The 20,142-nt window shown below is 34.6% G+C and overlaps 1 protein-coding gene across 51 annotated transcripts in view; it reads right to left on the bottom strand.

Annotated features, from left to right (window-relative positions):
* The window catches only part of NRCAM (neuronal cell adhesion molecule), a 141,270-nt gene that overhangs the window by 33,579 nt on the left and 87,549 nt on the right, over positions 1–20,142 (bottom strand). For 44 of the 51 annotated variants that reach the window (XM_040663785.2, XM_040663874.2, XM_040663954.2 and 41 more), the window contains 14 exon segments: positions 19,128–19,239; positions 17,223–17,407; positions 15,827–15,958; positions 9,843–9,986; positions 8,681–8,792; positions 8,285–8,451; positions 8,055–8,202; positions 7,408–7,532; positions 6,479–6,508; positions 5,063–5,164; positions 3,034–3,231; positions 2,850–2,920; positions 1,744–1,969; positions 1,334–1,449 (listed from right to left, as the gene is read on the bottom strand). In XM_040663785.2, the coding sequence (XP_040519719.1) occupies positions 1,334–1,449; positions 1,744–1,969; positions 2,850–2,920; positions 3,034–3,231; positions 5,063–5,164; positions 6,479–6,508; positions 7,408–7,532; positions 8,055–8,202; positions 8,285–8,451; positions 8,681–8,792; positions 9,843–9,986; positions 15,827–15,958; positions 17,223–17,407; positions 19,128–19,239 (1,868 nt within the window). 51 annotated transcript variants of the gene reach the window in all.

The raw sequence follows: 20,142 nt of genomic DNA, 5'->3' as shown, positions 1-20,142 counted from the left end.
TATCACATAATGAATGATCTTTTGTTTACCTCTTTGTTTGTGAAATACCAGGCTGATATGAGACTGTAATCTAACAGATAGTGTTGTAAAAGTATAACAAGTCCTGCTTCTCAGCCAGATTTATTGTATAGGGCAAAGTACCATGCTAACTACAAATACTTACATTAGCTCATTACAGAACTAGCTTATGTCTCTCCAGACAGTGGTAATTTGTGCCAGATAAGTCATACCCGCATACCGGGAACACAACAACCTGTAATGCACTGAAGTTTAGATTCACTGCTTTTGAATTCTAGTCCTCCAATTTATAAGTACGAAGTGCATTTCTTTGGTTCCAAATATTCTTTCCTTCTGTCAGTTTTGAAATCTTTATTTTTCTCTTTTCATTTAAACAAACTAGTTCAAAATAGTCTGTCTTACAAGTTAACCTAGTTCAGGCTGTGTAACTTGTCTGTTCTGGTGGAAATGTTTATTAGTATACTTACAGATGAGTGAATAAGTGGTTACTTATTTTCTACTGTTGTTAATGAGGAGGTCAATGTATCCTCTCATTCCACCCTCCACTCCACAGCCCACCTATCATACTTCTCAAGTCTCAAATCTTTATTTTCTTCTGATTTGCTTCTAATGTAAAAACCCTGAAGCAACTTTTGCGACTGGATTTTCCCTGATCTATGAAGGTCACCAGCTGCTCCAGTTTCCTACTTTGAAGTCTTCCGTTTTTTTCTAATTGCAGTGTTTTGTTTCCAACACAACCTACCCAGTTATCACCAAGCGCAATACAATACCTTACAACAAGCTTCCTTCAGATATATTCCATATCTTCCACCATTTCCTATATCTCTAAATTGAGCTTTTCCTTGGCCTCTAAAAAGACACAGCACTATGCTACCAATTGGCTAATTCATCAGAATTATGTGACTAATCATATTATAGCAGAAGATGAACAACTGCAAAAAAGTTATTCAATAGCATTATACCTAGAAGAGACTCCACCAGAAACTACTTCTCCTCATCCTCTAGATATCCTTTTGGAAAAAGATCTGTAAAACTATTCTAAGTTCTTAATCTATTTAATGTGTGCAAACTTGATTGCAAAAAACATCTCCTTTTTCTTCAAGGACAATGTCACAGGAGGCATACTACAAAGTTGGAGCCTTGCCAAAATTTAAATAAGTCTTAACAATGCTGTTGCTCTTGTCAGCAAAACTTGTGAGCTCACTGAAAAGCAAGAATTCTCTTACATATCAAGTTACTTCAATTTGGATACAATCTCAACTTGCAGGAGCGATCTATCAATAAATGAGAATAGCAAGCTTTTGATTGTACTTACTTTATATCCTTGAAGATGTCCTCGGACAGATTTTAGTGGAACAGGGTCCCAGTGCACCTTTGCCAATGTGCTGTTAATGACATGAACCTGCACATTGCCTGGAGCAACCATTGGCACTGTGTGGAAAGGTACTGAGTTAGGATCAAACACCACATGAAAATACTTTCTTGGAATGACTTATAACATTCCTTTGAGAAGGTAGGTAAAAAAGATGTTCCTGTGTGCTAAATAAACAATCTCAACATACTACAGAGTTTTATGAACACTTATTATTCCCAACTTACTTCATTTTAACTTAAAAAAAAAATTGACTATATCCCTTATTAATACTTCAATATTTTGAATTCCCACTTAGGTTACACACTTAGTTGCTTTTAATTAATACTACAGAGTCAAACTAGGAAACTTACAGTCTTCCCCTGAATGTCCAATAACCTCTGATGGCTCTGGTGCATATCCCAGGTCATTTAAAGCCTGTACTTTTATTTCATAGGGAACAAAAGTTGGTGTACCAGACACAATATATTTAGACACATTTGCAACTACAACAGACGTCCATTCATCATCAACATCCTTCTGGCGCCAGCTGACTTTATATTGGAGTCCTGGTCCGTTAGACTGAAAGCCTTTTAAAGACTGAAATAAAAAGAGTAAATCAAGCTGCTTTTAAAATATTCTGTAGCCTCCGAAAAAAAAAATCTAAAGTCACAAAGTTGTAGACTTAGAATTTTACTGAAAAATTACCATTGTATTCTGGGACAAAAAAGCACTGCTGAAATTTCCAGTTTACTTTTTATATGAGGTAGGTTCAGTTGTTTTTCAGTATTAGTAAAAACTGTATTGAGAGTTTTGAATAAGATAATAGCTAATTACCAGACAACCATACAGTGAGGTTTCTATACATATTTCATTTTCAAATATAGTTTTTAGAAGTAGAAGAGGGAGAAACAGATTTACACCAGCTCCCTAAAAATTGTGTGTCCCTGGAAAATGTTTCTTGCCTGGGAGGTGAAATTGGTTTTAAATGGATCTCTTGAGCTCCTACTGTGATGGCAAGGGCATGAGAGAAACACAAGTGTTTTTTTTCCAGAGGAATTGTGCACAGAAATTCAGCTTATGACAAAAGCTCAGAATTAAGTTCTACATTAGAATTCATTCTAAGAGTATAGTTGAGATAAACCACAATTTACATACTTAATTTTTTCTACATTGGCAGCAAAACATCTTGTATTATCAATTTAGTGGCTTATCTTAGAGAAATCACTCAAGGAAAATATGGCACCTTGAAAAAATATTTTTCTTTGTCTTTGATAACGTATTCAGATTTTCCCTGAAAATGAAGAATGCGAAATGTCTAGATTTTTTTTTCTTTTTCAAGAATATTTTAAACAGACAATGCATATACTATCTCACAGGGAAATCTGAGGTAGATCATTATTTCTTAAAAAAAAAAAAAAAAAAAACTCTATAAAAATGCTACTCAACAACAAACAAAACCTCCAAAAACCAAACTTACCTCCCACGTTATTACCAAATTATCAGGTTCCGAGCCTATCCCTTGTACATTAGAAGGATTTTCATCGGGGTCTAAAAACAAAGTATTTACATGTGAACAAGAATGACTGCTGTTTCCATTCCAAGTAAATTCAGTGCCATTCATAATACAGATCAATCACTGGTAAGCAGGAATACTTATTTACTTGCGGACTTTGTCAGGTACTGTTCAGATGGTTCACTTGGCTGACTTCTACCAATTTCATTGACAGCAATCACACGGAATGAGTAGTTGACATACGGAGACAACTTCAACTGTACAGTTGTCTGAGATCCAGGAACTTCCGTCTGGTAATGCCATACCCCTGGCTCATGTAGTCCATCTTCATACTCAATCACAAAGTCTGCAAACAGACATTGAATTCAATTTTATGTCAAAACTTGCAACACCTTCCCAGATCAGTGTAGGCATTTTTGAATGAGCTAATCAAAACTGAGTAATCCAGCTAACATTTTTAAAAATCATGAAAACTGAAGTTTAAGAACACAGGAGACATACGTAATTTGGATCTCAAAAGTACTGCCTCGATGGAAATATAAGAGAAGAACTCGTGATTTTGCTATATCTTATTCTTACTAATACAGATGTCAGGCAGCACATTCTTACAAGAGCTATCTCTCAGGTACTGGAACCCTTGAACTATCACAGCAAGAAAGTGGGACAAGATCAGAATTTTGATATAGAAGTAGTATTTTGGCAGATAAATACATTGCTCCTGGTTATATCGAGATGACATTATTGTAGTACCTATACAATATTGAAAACACTTGAGTATTCAATTTTCCTCAGTCAGATCAGTGAAAAACTATTCAAAGTCAAGAACCAATACTTGAGGAAGATTTTTAAGTGCTCTTTTCAGTATCTTCAAGGTAAGTCAAGGAATTCATGTACAGAAACTTAATTTCTTGACATTTTTCTGCATGAATATTATTTATTGCAGTCAAGTCTGTGCAGAATATACAACCTCAGGGACAGACAGATTTGTAGAACAAAAAATAAAATCATTATACGTTATTATGTATTTTTTTTCAGCTGTCAATCAGCCAAAAGACAGATTCTACTATATGAATCATATTACTTTTGTGAAAGGATCACTCATCAAAACGAAGTGCTATCTCTGAGCCCTATTTTTTTTTTTTTTTTGAACTGGTAACAGTAGCCGCAATATTAGCCTTACTTAGGAAGCAAATGCCTTGTTTAATAACCTCTCAGGGGACCACACATCACTTTAAATTTAATGTAATTAATACCAGCATTACTTAATTGGAAGAGTAAATTTTCCATTATTTGAATGTACGCATTGGAAAATCTCTGACATGAGCCATCACCTGGTATCAACTCCCTTGAATCAGAATGGTTGCATTTCAATAGGAAAAAAAAGGCTTCTGCCATCTGTTCTGGAAAAAAATCAAAGTACTGACACAAGAGTATATAAATAAACTACAACAAATATAATTCAAATATTTATATTGATGTTTTCTTATATTTTTCTTATATTTTAAAAGGCAAATTATGAGTTGATACAGTTAGACAAATCTGAAAGCATAAAACTTCAGTGTTTTTATTGTGCTCAACTGGGAGAGATTAGAACATTTTAAATCAATTTCCTGTCTAAAAAGTTTTAAAACATTTATTTTCTCTGCCTTGTGGATGCACCCTATTCCCTCAACTCTCTAGACTAGGAAAAACAAATAATAATAATAAAAACCTACCTGGTTTATATTTTCATAAAGGATGGGGGTCTGTTACCAATAGTGATGAATAATTTTTAAAGACAGTGGTACTGATGCTATTTTAAGTTTATGGGAATTATGAAAGACTTAAAGCAAGATGTTAGTAACTTTCACCTTTCAAAGGACATATAAGTAACTTTTTATTCATTCAACTAATGAACAAGTCTGCTCTCTACATATTCATAAGACTGAACCTTGTCAGACAGAGCTCACATCACTATCAACTTTTACATTTAACTAGCACAGGTTTTTGGAATAAAAGTCCAGCACTTCAGGGCAGTAAATAAGTCTTTCACCTTGGCTCTGCAGTAGAGGACAATCAATGATTTTTTTAATGTAAATAAATGGCAACTGTAACAGATGACTTTGCCATTCTTCCATGCTGCACAAGAAATTTTTTTAACTCTTTGGGATCTTCTGCTACAATAGACACAAACATACTTGTAATGGGACTGTTATTTTCTTCTCCTGGTACCCATGAGAGTTCAATGCTTCTTTCTAGCTGACCTGTCAATTCCAAGTCAAGCGGTGGATTTGGCCGAGCTGTAAGTCAAATGAACACAAAACAAGTAATCATGTCAGAATATGTAGTTTCATCTTTGAAAAAAATCCCTACATTCCAATCAAAAGAAGCCCACAAATACAGCAGTGCAGATCTACTGACTTGTATAAGCATGGTTTCATGACTATTAGCATGCAATTGTCACAAAACAGATACGAAATGGGGACAAAGTGATGTATTTGGAAACTTCTATACAGTAACAAGAATTTGCACTGTGACATAGAAGTGTAATGAGAAGAAAAGAAATATGAAACAATGTTTAGTTTATGTAGTAGTAAGCTATTATAAATAGAAATAATTAATAAAATGGAAAATAAAGAACTCACATCAAAAAAGCTTTTCTAGAAGCACTAAAAATATGTTGCCTATGAAATCAAAGCAAGTATAGTGCAAATTTAAACTGAGTTGCTAAGACACTTATTTTTGTTGTATTTCTTAGAAATCCTGAAATATCAAACAAGTTGATAAAATACACCTTCCTAATGCATGAAGATGTAAATATCCATTTCAACTGAAGATAATGTTTAATTATATGAATTGTTACAACAATATCAAGACTATGGAGTAGGTTCATTAAAGAATGCACAAGCATTTTCTCTGCACATGACAGGACCTACATAAATGTGCTCAATGCTCAGAAGGGTTTTAGGCATGTTATATAGCATTTAAAAATCCAAATTCAGAAAAAATGCTATCAAATTAAAGGGGTAGGCTGTCCAGTTTAAGGCTCTGCATGACCGAGAGATTCTTCAGTGCATTTTAATTTCAAAAATCTTGGCAGTTTCATCAATCGTAAATGAAGCAATAAGGTCCTACCCATTTTGTATGAGGTAAAATGTAGAGAAGCTATGACATAAATACACCAGACCAAGAAAGCTGTTATTAAAGGAAAAACATACTGCAATTTATCTGTTACAAAGTTCTTAGTTAATTAGCTTTCAATAAATGAATGGATTTACCTTCTAAGACTTCCATTTATTATATAACTGATTTGTATTACAGTGTTCACCATTAGAAAATATTCTCACACTGTAATCTCAATTAAAAATAATTTATCTCTTAAAATCGTTTATTCTCTAAAATACAAAGCACCTTGCACTGTAAAAATCTAATACTCCAATGCCAAAGCAGTTGGTAAAATGGGATGAAACCACAAAACAAACAAACATACACACACAAACACACACACACACAAAATAAATAAATAAAAAGAGGGGGAAAAAAAGATGTTGCACGTTGTAATAGGAAAACGAGAAATATATCTGGCAGATGAAGGGAACTTTGTATTAGTTTACCGTAAATGATAGCTGGAGTTGGGGGAGCAGCTGAAAAGAACATTAATATAAAGGATTTAATCAGTTAGTAGCCAAAGGAACAGAATATAGTAGGTAGTTACAGATCATAACAATTAGAGATAAAGAAAAGCTAACTTATTTAGAGTAAATAGTTGAGTTTGAGTAATTGAGAATTTTAAACTGAAAACTGATGAAAGCATTCTACAATAATTTATCCTTTTTTTATAATATAGATGGATCAAGAAAATAAAGTAAGCAGTCTTACGAAAACTTATAAACAAGTACAGGATGGTTGTAAGTACTAGAATAGATGTCATTCCTGGATATGCATAAGACCACAATACAATTTTAAAACACAGGCATACTTGATTTCAACTCTCATGTTGAACTTCAGTTCCACTTAACTTCCCCAGGCAAGAATCAAACAGGACATCTACTCAAAACTTTCTTATAAACTGTGAGAAGGGGCAAAATAACACATTTTACAAAAATCTACAACCATAAAAAGTTAACAGGGAGAACGAACTTAATAAGAAAATCACTGAAAAGTCCAACAATCAAGTATGCTCTGTCTTTCTGAGGAGTAATCGAGCTGCAGAAGACATTCCTGAAATAACAAGTACTTACAAATTCATAATTTACCATGTTAGCTCAGGTGTGATACAAATGAAAACCTATACAGTGTGAAACTGTATGTGTCTTGAAGCCACCAGGTCCTTTTGTAAGTGGATGATTCAAAAGCAAACTTTAGGGTAAGATTATTATATTTTTAAAAATGAAACACGTATACAAGTAGGTGACATTTCTTTTGTCCTATCCTAGCAACCAAAACCTATGTTTAAGCTTTTTATTTTAAATCCAATGTTGTTTTCACACTTAACAGAAATTAAGTACAGTTCTGCTATCATAATTTTTAAGAGTATTCTTACCAACAACAGTAAGCACAGCACTTGCTGAAACACTGTCCAGAGTAGTATTAACTATGCAAGTATATGTTCCATCATCTTTATCAGTTACATTCATAATGGTCAAGTTGTCTTTACCAACTAGAAACCTGCAAATACAATAGATTCAGCCAATGACTTTTCAATAACTGGTACTGCTATAAGAAATATGCTTAAAGCATTGTCAAATCCAACATGTGTATTTCAGCAAATATCTAGACAACAATGTAAGCTAAGGAACTGTATCAGGTTTTTCTGCATTACTCTTAAACATCTTTCCATAGTAACTGCCTATCTTTTTTCTAATGTATTTTTATTTTCAAATATACTCAAACTACTTTTAATTGTCTGTGATCTACAGCAGAAATGTCTTAATTTACCCTTGAGTTTATTATGGTTATTATTGATATGCATGATCAATGTACACACACAAAAAAATATGCATTTCATTTTATTTTGAATTCTAATTTAATATTTCCACCACATTAGATAAGTCTTTTAGTCATCATATATGGGATAGTCTTGCTTGGAAAATGTCAGTAGGCCAATATGTGCCCCTGAAAATATCAGGAGAAGAAGCACACAGAAGAACCAAGAAAAGGAAAATTTAAGATGAAATATTTTGTCTATACCTTTCATCATCTGGTAGTTCATTATTGTCTTTCAGCCATATAACTGTTGGTATTAAGGTAGGATCATGTTTTATTACACACTCAAATGAAGCCTGGGCAGATCTCTGAATCACTTTGTACTGTGGCTGTTTAATTATCATCGTTGGGTCTGAAATGTGAAATGTCTATTAGATATTTAGAAAGTCTTGAGTTCTAAATAATTTGTGATGAAACAGTGATTCATAGCTTACCTTTAACTTCCAGTTGTACTTCATTTTGTGTCTTCCCTAATTTATTCCTTGCAACACATGTGTATGTGCCAGTACTATCCTTCTGAGCCACTGGAATTTCCAAGGTTCCATTATCATGGAAAACATATTCATTTCCTCGCAAGATGCTACCTTTCACTCCCCTAAACCTTTAAGTGAAAGATAATACCATTACCCAATGCCATAATTAAATTCTATCATATTTTATTATTAGGAAATACAAACTTGGACTGCTATGTTAGCAAATACAAACAGCATCCATAATTTAAGTTTAAACTTTACACTTAAACATGTTGCTACATCAAGTACAACTAATGTTTGCTTCCATAGGCACAACTGGTTCTTTTCCATAACTTAAACACAACAACTATGACCTACCATTCGATTTCAGGCTTAGGTGAACCAAAATAAGCACAGTCTATTAATGCAGGACTATCTGCGATGACTTGATAGAGTTTATTAGCAGGAGTTAGAATCCTTGGTGGCTCAGCTGAAAAGACAAAAATATCTGGTTATAGATGCAAAGATACAAATACAAAACATGAAGACATCAAGAAGGGCCTAAAGAAGTATTTCTGATCTCAGTCTAGGGCCCAATTACATTTTACTATTTGCAGCCCGAGGAAATATTAATGTAGCAGAATTTTCACCTGAAAAACAAACTCTTCTTTCCTGTTTACAATGAATAGGGCACTAAAGCCAGTGGCTTCAATTGGAAAATTTAAATTAGAACATACTTCATGAAGAGAAACTCCTGGGAACAGAGTGAACTATATAATTCCAAGCAAACCTCCAGGCAGAAAGAAGCTAACAGGCATTTTAGGTGAAACATCTACATTTTTCAATAGAAAGCCCAAAATGAGGTTCTTTCATTTAAAAAACCTGTCTCTCAGTCAAAGGATGTGCCATTTCCTTCAGGAGAGTCCTTAGGGGCCACTCTTCTACTATTTTTGTTAAATTCAGTGGGAACATACTGAGGCCACAATATCTCATAACGTAAAACACACCCTTGGAAACTTTCAAGACTAATGCATAATCATTTCTCCATGCAATAGTAATTTATAGATACTCTTTAGTTTAGCTGTGTCTTATCCAAGGATTACCTGAATCTGGGATCACTGCAGGAGTGGAATGTGTTCTATACTGTAGTTTTCAAACATAACAAATATTTAGCTGTCCCAAAACACCAACAGATAAACGAAAGTGTACTGAAACATTCTATCCTGAGGAATATTAATTCCTACCTTATTTGTTTGTTTAGGTTTTTTTATGATTTAAATAACAAAAAAAAATTCTTCCAAATTTCTCCAGATTCCACAACTGTGCTTCCTACCAAGTAGTAGAGAAAGGAAAGTTCAGTAATATCCTTCAAAAAGAAACCCCAACATATCTGCACATGGGGCGTTTACAAGGCTCAGGAAATCTATCAGCTTCCATATACTAAAAACCTTAACAAATGCTTGGGCATACAGTCTATGTAAGTGGTAGGAGACAAGCGAATAACAAAGAAGACTGAAAAATATAAGCATTTTTTTCTTACCAAGAACATTCACAAATGCATTTGCCAGCAAGTATCCATACTCATTAGAAGCATTGCACTGATAAACAGCACTTGACCGTTCTTGCACAGCTGAGAAAATAATGGTATCCCCATCTACCTTTCTGCTAGGATCTTCTGGGGCAACTGTTGGTATAAAGAAAAGAAAGAGTTCTTTCTCTTAACTTGCCATTGCATTACATGCTTCATGCTACTGAAAAAGAAGATATAATATAAGAGACCGATATGCCATTTGCTCTGTTTTCACATTTGTTCACTGTGTAAGATCTGAATTCCAGAATGATTGAGGAAGTTCTTTCGGTTCTATGCACATTTAATTCAGGATGGTAGACTTCCCTTTTTAACAGGTTTTTGTGTTTGTTGCGTTTGTTGTTGTACTGTGCTTGTTTTTGCCCAAAGAAGCAAAAGTGAGATCATATTTTGCACACAACAAGGAGGAAATGTACAGATATAACAAAATTTAGGGAACCACAAACACTATCTACAAAAATAAAGAAATACTTCTGAACATCTAAAGAAAATTTTGTTGGATTGGAACCTTGGACCAATTGGAACTTTAGACCCCCTAGAGTTTAATTGTTCAGCTTTCGAGATCTGTTTTTATATACTAAATAATTATCTAAATTATTCAGATAGTCCATTTCAAACTATCTCAGAGTAAGACATTTCTTTCACACAAAATCAACAGTCTTCACAGAAGCAGTGACAGTAATTGTGACAGTGACAGTAATAATCAGTAGGTGGCACTCTTTCCCTTATGTAACTATCATAAAGTGCCATTTCTCCAGCTATTCCACAGCAGCAAGAGGTGCGTCAAAATGCTCTTGCTTTCCAGAACCTAGAATATAATTGAAAATAGAATTCTGAGATATAACTGAAGAATAATGGCTATCAATTATGATACAACCGGAGTCACAGAGATATAACAGAATTAGCTCGTAATGCTGCACCGAATAAAAATGCACAGGTTATAGTTTAATGTTTAAAATAGCTAAGTAAAATCTATCAAAGCATTATTAATATTGATACATTGGTGAACTTATTGCTATGCTAATATTAAAAATAAATGAATAAACAAGAACATCATAGTTTGTTTGCATCATCGAGATTGACACCAATTACTGGAGTTTGATAACTAGATTATCTTAAAATTATCTTAAAATCTTTTAAGTTCGTGAATAAGATCATTCCAGTGTAGAAAACTACACAGGAGCTGCAGAAATTGATAGCAATGCGGGAACAGAAAGTCTGTTGTTTAAGCTCATGGTTTCTCTTTCATCTCTTTAGTAAAGCTGAATTTTCATTCTGCATCAGTTTCTTAGCGATGCTGAGAAAATTATTTTAGATTTTTGTACTGAGCATCTGTTGCAGTAGTTCTACTAATACTATAATTCTGTCCTCAAGCTTACGGACAAATAATAGTTAATGTAAATAGTAATGTAAATAGTTAATGTAAATAATAGTTAATGTAAATATTTGTTACGGACAAATACTAATGTACCTATTATTGATTACCACTGGCTTTTAACACATCATTTTCAACTCTGACCTCAGAGATAGCTTTGAAGACCCTGTTACTGTTGAAAAAATAATAAGAAAGTAAAGACAGTTGGATTTTTTAGAAACATATGGTCCTTGCATAGTGATGACCTTCATGTTTTGACAGTATCAGATGATCACTTTTATTGTAACTTTTGCTAAAAATAATGTACAATTTTTCTTGACTTGTTTTTTTTCTCCAAAAATTCATGTTGACAAGTAATTTTCAAAATGAGGATCTTTCTGCAGTTAAAAATAACTACAGTTGAGAGACTGAAGTGGTAGTTCTGAAGAACTATTTGTAAAATGTTGTACATTTGTATTCTGATGGATTAGGTATGACAACAAGAGTCTGTCATAGAAACAGGACGTCTTCCTGCACAGATGCATACAGTTTCAATGATATGTGCAGAAAAGCTGCAGGTTCTGACCCAGAGGAATACTGGACTATATTTTCAGAGTTGGGTAAATCTTGACAAAGCAAGGATGAGCGGTATAGATCAGAAAGATTTGAAAACCTATAGGGTCATACAAGACTGAAACTAAGCAAGAACAAGAAACATGCCATTCAACTTTGCCTTACCCTATCACCTACAGTGAATTCTCAGATATTTAAATCTTGAAGAGGTGGAGCAAGAAAGAAGAGCCCTTTTCTTAATAATCTCACTTGATTCTCAGTGAAATATTTTACAGTCATGACTGCAATCCTTGTTCCAGGGCAAGCTTTTGATTTTAATCATACTATTAACACCAAAGGGATGGCAGGGTATTACCTCCACAGCCACAACTGTATTTTGACTATCTTGCGCAGAATGAAAAAAAGCTGCTTATCAAAGGTTTTACTATCTACTGCAAGTCCTAAGCCAGATTCATCTCCTTGGGGCATCAAAGTCCAGCAGGTTTCACCCCACCCTCCCACGGCCATCATAAGTAGCATGTGTGTGTACTCACACAGAGCATGACGGACAACAAATCCCCGAGCCAGGGATTATCAAGGCCTTTCATGAAGGAAATTTAAGGGCTAATGTTTCTCCATTAACTTCAATATGATTACTGATAGAAACTAACTCAAACTAAGATTCAGTGTGAAATGTGATATAAACAAGTGAAGCACGTTTTGAAAGCAGATAAACAGAGCCTTTCAGTGCACTACTTTGTTTAAATCTAAGCGTATTTAATATTTAATAGTTCATCATGAACTATGAACTACTGAACCAATAAATTAGTCTTTTGTGCAATATTTGCAATGTCTTTCTGAAGTCCAATTATGAAAGCGCTTCCCCTTCCCAATTAATCTGTGTTGTTACTTTTTTAAAAGTTGAGATACTTTATGCATGGCTTCCCTTTTGTAAAGCCACGTTGAATATCTGAGCACTAAAACACAACGGATTATGCAGCAGTATAAATAATGCAGAACTGGAGTGTTAATTGAAGCGCAAGACAAGGCAGAGTCATGGCCTGAACTTTCAATTGCTACTTGCAAAAGTAATTCTAATTGACCTCAATGGGACTGTACATGTGGGTTCAAATTACTCCTGTGAGTAAACATTACAAGGTTAGCTCCTTATCACTCCAATATGCCCAAAACAGCTTGATTTAAATTTAAAGCAACTTTTTCCTCAAAGCATTACTGTCCAAGAAAATGTTCTAAAAGATTTATTTGAAATCTTACAATCTTCCTTTAAAAGTATCCCTTCATGCTGGGTAATATAACCTGGAACATTCCACTTCTTTTCATAGACGCTTAAAATATGTTATTTTTTTTCTTTATTTTGATACAAATCTAGTCTTCACCTTTCTTCCCTTTTCCTTTTTTCTTTCCCTTTCTGTTATTTAAGGCTCACCCTTTCACTGAGACACGGACGAATAGCTCTTCCTTCAACACTCCCCCTCCTTGCCTGACTGTATTATGGAAAAACAAAACCGGAAGAATTAAGCATCTCCCAGTTGTGCTTTCCAATAGAAAATTAAAGTATTGCAAACAGATTACTGGGCCACAGGAGGCACATTGTGGGATATATGATGACAGCAGGGCTTTGAAATTCAAATGTAGTTCTTTTTCTTTGAAATCCTGCCATGGGTGTAGCTCGCTCAGCACTGCCCTGAAGCTGAAACAGCTGCTTTAGTTTCCTTTTACAATGATTTACTAATCATTCAGTTGGAAGAGGGGCTCAATTTTGTCATTTAGTAACAAGTGAACAAAAGAGCATACTGTACTTAGTAGTTTCCATACCAGCTTTTTGATTACTCAGAATAACACAAAATCACAAGAATCTTCAGAACTGCGATTTCTGTGATCATGATGCTTTTCTCTCTTTGATGCTCTGACAGATTCAGTGTCCTGGAGCATCCAGTGAACTTGAACTTATATAGTTAAGATGGTGAAACTTCAGCCTTCCTCAGCAGTGAAAGTGCCCCTTAACATAATGCTTAGCTACCCAGTTATTATTTGCTGTATTCTTTTGCCTTTCCTTTTTTTTCCCTCCCTCCTACTGAGGTTGAGTGGGTAATTTTATTAAAGTCTTTCAATTTTGCCTGGGTTCCCTTCAATAAAACTCCACATACTGATTCCTCAGGGCCAGTGAGCCAATATATGCTGCCCTTGTTTTTGGGAAATGTGGTGGTATCATGCAGCTGCTTCTGAAATCTTTGTATCTCTTAATGTTTTACTGCTACCCTGAAATGCTGCAAGATGCATTGTGGCTTTTCTGGAAAATCTACTTGTTTGTTATTTTAATAGCAACTCCTACAGCTTTGACAAGGAAGCAGTACAAGGCAAAAATGCATGTCATAATCATCTGCAATAGATGTTATTAGTCAGGGGTGCTGAAGGAATAAACTATCTGCAACACAAAAATCTCCACAAAACAAAACAAAACAAGATTAATGGCAACTATATAAAAATAAGAAGGATGTTGAGACTACCTAAAAGCCAGAAAGTTAAGAACAGGATAGGCACAAAAATTCAAGCATAAAGCAGAAAGTCTCATTTATGTACATACAGCATGCACAAGATTACTTTGTTATTTTCCTGTTTTCCTGCGGTACTTACCATTGTTCGGTGAGATGAGAAATAGCTCTCTGAAATGGTGCTTAATGTCAGCTTACATAGTTTTCTTAAACAATGGAAGCTTCTTGTTTGAAATCTCAGGCCAGAGATCTCAACTTACATTTAATTAATACCCCTGACATAGGTTCTTGGCTAAATAATTGTTTCAATACTTTCCCTTATTCCATCTTTTTGGTATAAAAGATTAAAATGTATACCATGCTAGACTGTAGGCTTCTGAAAACTACTTTGCTATTACAGACATCCTTGTGGAAATCAGAATCATAGAGTGTCTTTTGTAAATACTTTAGATTTTCCCCCAGAGTTGCATACTTTTCCCCTGCAGTTCAGTGTCAGCTCTCTTGTATCGCAAATATTTTAAATATATCTAATGAAAGTTCTTGTTTGTCTTTTGCTATTTCCTATATTCTCACTGTAGAGTGATCTCTATGACACCCACTTTTGGTACACCTCTCAAACACCTCCTGAAAATCCTGAAAGTCACAGTCATACACTCAGTGGGTCAGAACAGTCCAGTATTTTACAGTACATTATCTCTCACATGGAAACAGGGTGGATTATTTTTATATTGCTTTATGAAAAAGAAGGGATAAAACTAGACAAACCAAGTGGGATTTGATGGTGGTGGCCATGCTGAGTGCAAAAAACTGACACTACACTGCAACACTCTCTGGAAAGTTCTTCCCACGTAAAGTCATGCTTTATATAGCAGCTAACGTGTCTGACTTAGTCATCAATTCTGGGATGCTCTTCTTACTCATACACAGAGAAACAACCATTTCACAGGCTTACAGGTTCCTTTTCTTTGACATCTGCTTGGCACATGTTGTTTTCCAGGCACTTGATGATGTACCCGGTCAGTTTTGCTGCTGTTTTTTAAGCGCCGAAGCCTGCAAGGCTCCAACATACTCTAATCTGCAAACCCTGTGGAAGTGCTCTGAACATCCACAGGGGTGATGACTTTTACATCATCTTTTTGATTTAGACAAAAAATGTGTATCGCTGAGGCAGCAAATGAGGGAACTGGCTAACATGAAAGCCAGTGGTGGAAATGATACCTCAGTAATACTCTAAAAGGAATGGAACAGCTTTATTTCTATGGTTCTCTGTAAGCATGCTACCAGACAGGATAACCAGGTGTATGTTCACAAATCCAGTGTTCTCAAGCACATTAAATGCACATTTTGTTATTCCATCCTTACGAACTACAGCATTTTTAACACCTCACTTATAATTAATTATTACATGTTGGGCAAAAAAATCTTCAAACACATGTTCCTCATTTATAATTTTTATAAAAATTAATACTTTTTGTATTTTCTTATTAATCCTTCTGCAAGGTAGTTAAAAGTCTTACTTGCTATGGGAACGCCATTTGTTAACCAGCTTATGCTAGGTTTTGGGTTGCCATTAGCTCTGCAGATCAATGTCCCATCTTCTCCAGGAGACAATACTAAGTTCCTGGGTGCTGTTATCCAGTATGGGGCAGCTGGAGTTAGGAAGAGAAACACAGCAATCATTTTCCAAAATTATTTACAGAAAACCATGAGGCACAACAATGGAAATAATAAAAGAATTCAAACTGTATGTATAGGTATATACATGCACTTGCATGGTGAATTTTTTTGTACACATAATATTCAAGGATTATCTGATAAAATATACTTTGGCTAAACTAAGCTATTGACTGCATTAAATAGGGGTTAGCTTTTTACTTCAAAATGCTTTGATAAATAACAAAATGTTCCTTCTTTCTCATAGCACTACTTGTTTTGAATCAAAAATTGCCTTTCATGAAGACAGCAATATTTATCTGACTATGGTATCTATAGAGGCTAGAATGGTCTTTTGATTAATTTCAGATACATCCATGTTCTCAGTAGTTAGGCGGTTAGAACTGAAGTTAGGATAGATTATACAAAAAGATTTCATGTCAAGGGTGAAATTTATAAATGGCAAAATCTTTGGTCTTGCTGAATTCAGTGGGTGGTTTCAGTAGAGTTAGATGTTTATGTGACACAGTTGAAAACACACAAAGATCAAAACGGGCTGAACACTGACCCTACCAAAAGATTTGCATCTACGTCATCATTTTTAATTAATTAATTATTTTTTTTACAAAAAATAATCACATCTATGATATATTACCAAAATTTGCAATTAAACTTCAGATTTTGGATTGGGAGATATGTGCAAACAAATCTTCTGTTCTTGAAAAGAAGGTTAAATATGAACATAAAGTGACCTTGGACTAGTGTAATATAAATAGCTATTTAGTATGCAAAGGGAGCACAACAAATGATTACTCAGATGCCTAATTAGCTGTCATTCCAAATTTTTTGTTGCAGAGTACTCAAAATATACTTACAGTTTTTTTTTTTTTTACAAAAACACTGTGGCTTTGGAACTAGTAAGACAACAGTGCAGACAGAAGACATCAAGGAAATAGAAAATACAAATGTTCATTGAAGGAGGAAAGGGAGCTTAAGATGATTAGAAAAACAAAAAAAAATCTGGGCTATATGAATGGAGAGCAGAAAAAATACTAACGAAGTGAAGAAGAGAAGAGGAAGATTAAAAAAACAACAGCAAAGGAAGTTAGAGGTGGTAAAGTCTGCCTGATGGCAGAATTCAGTTGGCTTATTGATCGCTTCATCCATCCTTTCAGCAATAATTTACTATCCTAGTAAGCATATTTCAATCTTGCATTCTTGACACTGACAGTATTGAATTAAGCATTACTTAAGTATTACCTTTTACAGTTACCGAAATGACATGATGAGTAGAACCCAATGTATTTCTTGCTGTACATTTGTAGTTCCCAGAGTCAGCTTCAGAGACGTCTATAATCTTGAGAGTTTTCTTAAAATTTTCAAAAAACGTTCTGTTGGCTGGCAGTTCACCACCCTCTTTAATCCAGCGGATTACTGGTGTGGGTCTGGAGAAGCAAAAGCGCAGATAAAATTAAGGGACTGCCAACAAGGAAGTTGAGAGTTCTATATCTGATGATATATTTTACAAACAATTCATTTAAAAGACTTTACTCAGATTTTTGGGGCATGTCCAGCAAATGTGCAAAGTATGCCAGCATTTGTTTCTAGGAAATGACAAGCCTCACTAACACTGTCAATGGCCATCTGTTCGTAGGCTTAATAATTATGGAATACATTTGTCTGCTGATTAATCTAAAAACCTTGATGGTTAATAAAGGGATACAAACGTACTTATCTTACTGCACCTATACTTTTTATTACGATTACTTAAGAGTAACTTTTGATAATGACAAGTTTACAACTGTCCTTTGAGCAATATTTTAATGCTTCATGAACATCATAAACATTACAGCAGAGCTGTTGTCGGCCACTGAAGTCAAAAGATTTTCAAACTAATGCATACACAAATTAAAATGTGTTGCTTACTGAGTAGAATGTCTGCTCCCAAACATTAATGAATCAAGAGGCCTGAATCTGTCCTCTTGTGGATAACAGTGTAAACTTCCCTCACTGAATTATTAAGACAAAAAGTTGTGCAACATAAAAATTACAAAGACACAAATCCATATAAAGCATGATATTTTAATTTTTCCCTGTTTTTATACAGCCATTTTACTGGAGTTTGGACCTCTGATTAATTTATTGCCAGGTTGCCAAAAGGCATATAACCGTATGGTGGATGAAGATTACAAGATCTAATTCTATTCTCACTCACAGCTGTGGTTATGCTTGTGGTGCTAATGCAAGGACACCTGAAGAGACCACAGCTGTGACAGAAACAATGCACTGACCCCTGTATCAAGCCGTGCCAAACTGTGCATGAGCACACCCTCTGGAGTTTATGCATGTGAATACCTCTGTGTGATGCTGTGTTGCATCATTTGCTGGTTTACCTCACTGCTACGTCAGAGTGATCTGCACTGAGTGTTTTTGTGCACTGTAACTATACTTACAGTTTTTGAACTATAGAGGTACTAAAAAAGTTCCACTACCACACTAAATGAACCATTTGCTGATTTCTTTCTGAGAATGAAACTGATTTAAGATCAAACTAGTTCATGAAGCTAAATTGCTCTTTGGTAATTTTCTACTTGCACAATAAGCGGCGAAGGCAAACATGCATTACAGTGAAGAAACAAGTACCAGTTAAACTCAATTACAATAAGAAGTTGGATGTAAGTCACTGAGGGTATGTTCTGACAACTCCCACCTAGATGATCTCCTAAGTAATTATTAGCATATGTGAGCAGTTTTTTTCAGATTATACCAGCACATTCTCATCCTTTTTTTTTTTTTTTTTTTTTTTTTTTTTAATACCATTTGAGAGCCTCATGGCTGTATAGTTAGGAAGAAATCAGATTTGTTTCCTGAATGAAATTATGCAGACATGAAGTCCAAGGTTACCTTATCATTTTTCTTGCTTGTGTCCTAAAAGCAGAGCCATCTCATATAGTTAATAAATGAGAAAAATATTTTACGTCATAGCCAGTTTTAAAATCTGCTGGTTTTAGAGAAAATGGAGGACTTCCTTCAAGTCCTCTTTCCATTTTGTATTTCTGTTTCTTTAAATCCTTAAGATTATACAGTGTTAACTTCTTAATTATCTTTGAAATGTTTTCCATCAATACTTCTAGTTAGAAAAATATGGAATAAAAAGTCACTCACAATCCTGCTGCAATGCATTCCAACAAAAGAACATTTCCTCTCAGTTCCACTTTGTTACTTGTGCTGCCCGTTGGTGTAAGAAGAACTGGTGGCCTTTCTGTAACTGGCTTGGCTGGAACAAGAAAAGTTAAAACAATTAATTTCTAGATTTTATTTTGATACTGATCAAATGCATACATTCATTCTCACATTTTGGACATAGATCTTGATACACATAGTCCATTTCATTAAAAAATATCATGTTACATAAATACACAGTTTAACAAGTTAGTCTTTTGACAGACATACCAGAATCATGTTTCAACAAGGTAAATGCTAGAATTTTGAACACATACGTGAAGAGAAGGCTCATGGGGGACCTCAATACAACCTTCCAGTACTTGGAGAGAGCTTACAAACTGGAGGGAGATTGACTTTTTACATGGGCAGACAGTAGAAATTCTCTAGAAACTTAGCTTTATCTTCTCCCCTCACTATATACTCAATTTTAATTCCAACCATTATCCTCTCTGGTAATAATGGACCACTGATTACCCACAAGAATTAACCATAGCAAACAGATAGCTGTAAGACCCATTTCTGACATTACACTCTGTACTCTGAAATCTACTATGTTGTCTCATGTGCCTTCCTGTAAATGTTCTTTTAAAGCTATTTTAAAATAAAGGATCAACTTGCTCTAAAGTGCAGTAGCAGTCTGAATCACTACAGTAACCTACCGTCGTTTTGTTTTGTTTTTTAAATGTGGGCAGAAATACAACAAAACAGTTTATTAGGGGACAGGATTTACTGACATAAAGAGAGCACTTAATTTTAATATGGTATTTATAATGAATTCCTTAAAAACAGTACCTGAGCAACTTAAAGCTGGGAGAAAAGGGAGGTCTAGCATAACAAACACAGTCAGTAGTCACAGGCTCTTAGTAGTCTATCCAGTTTCTGCACTGCTAAGGACCACTGTCTCATTTTGCAAGACTATGAAAATTCAAAGAATTCTCTCGTATTTCTAAGTTGT

This window comes from Gallus gallus, chromosome 1, assembly GCF_016699485.2.
Source record: "Gallus gallus isolate bGalGal1 chromosome 1, bGalGal1.mat.broiler.GRCg7b, whole genome shotgun sequence".
Lineage (NCBI taxonomy): Eukaryota > Metazoa > Chordata > Aves > Galliformes > Phasianidae > Gallus > Gallus gallus.
Note: the sequence above shows the minus strand (reverse complement) of the source record. Positions and strands in the feature narration are given on the sequence as shown.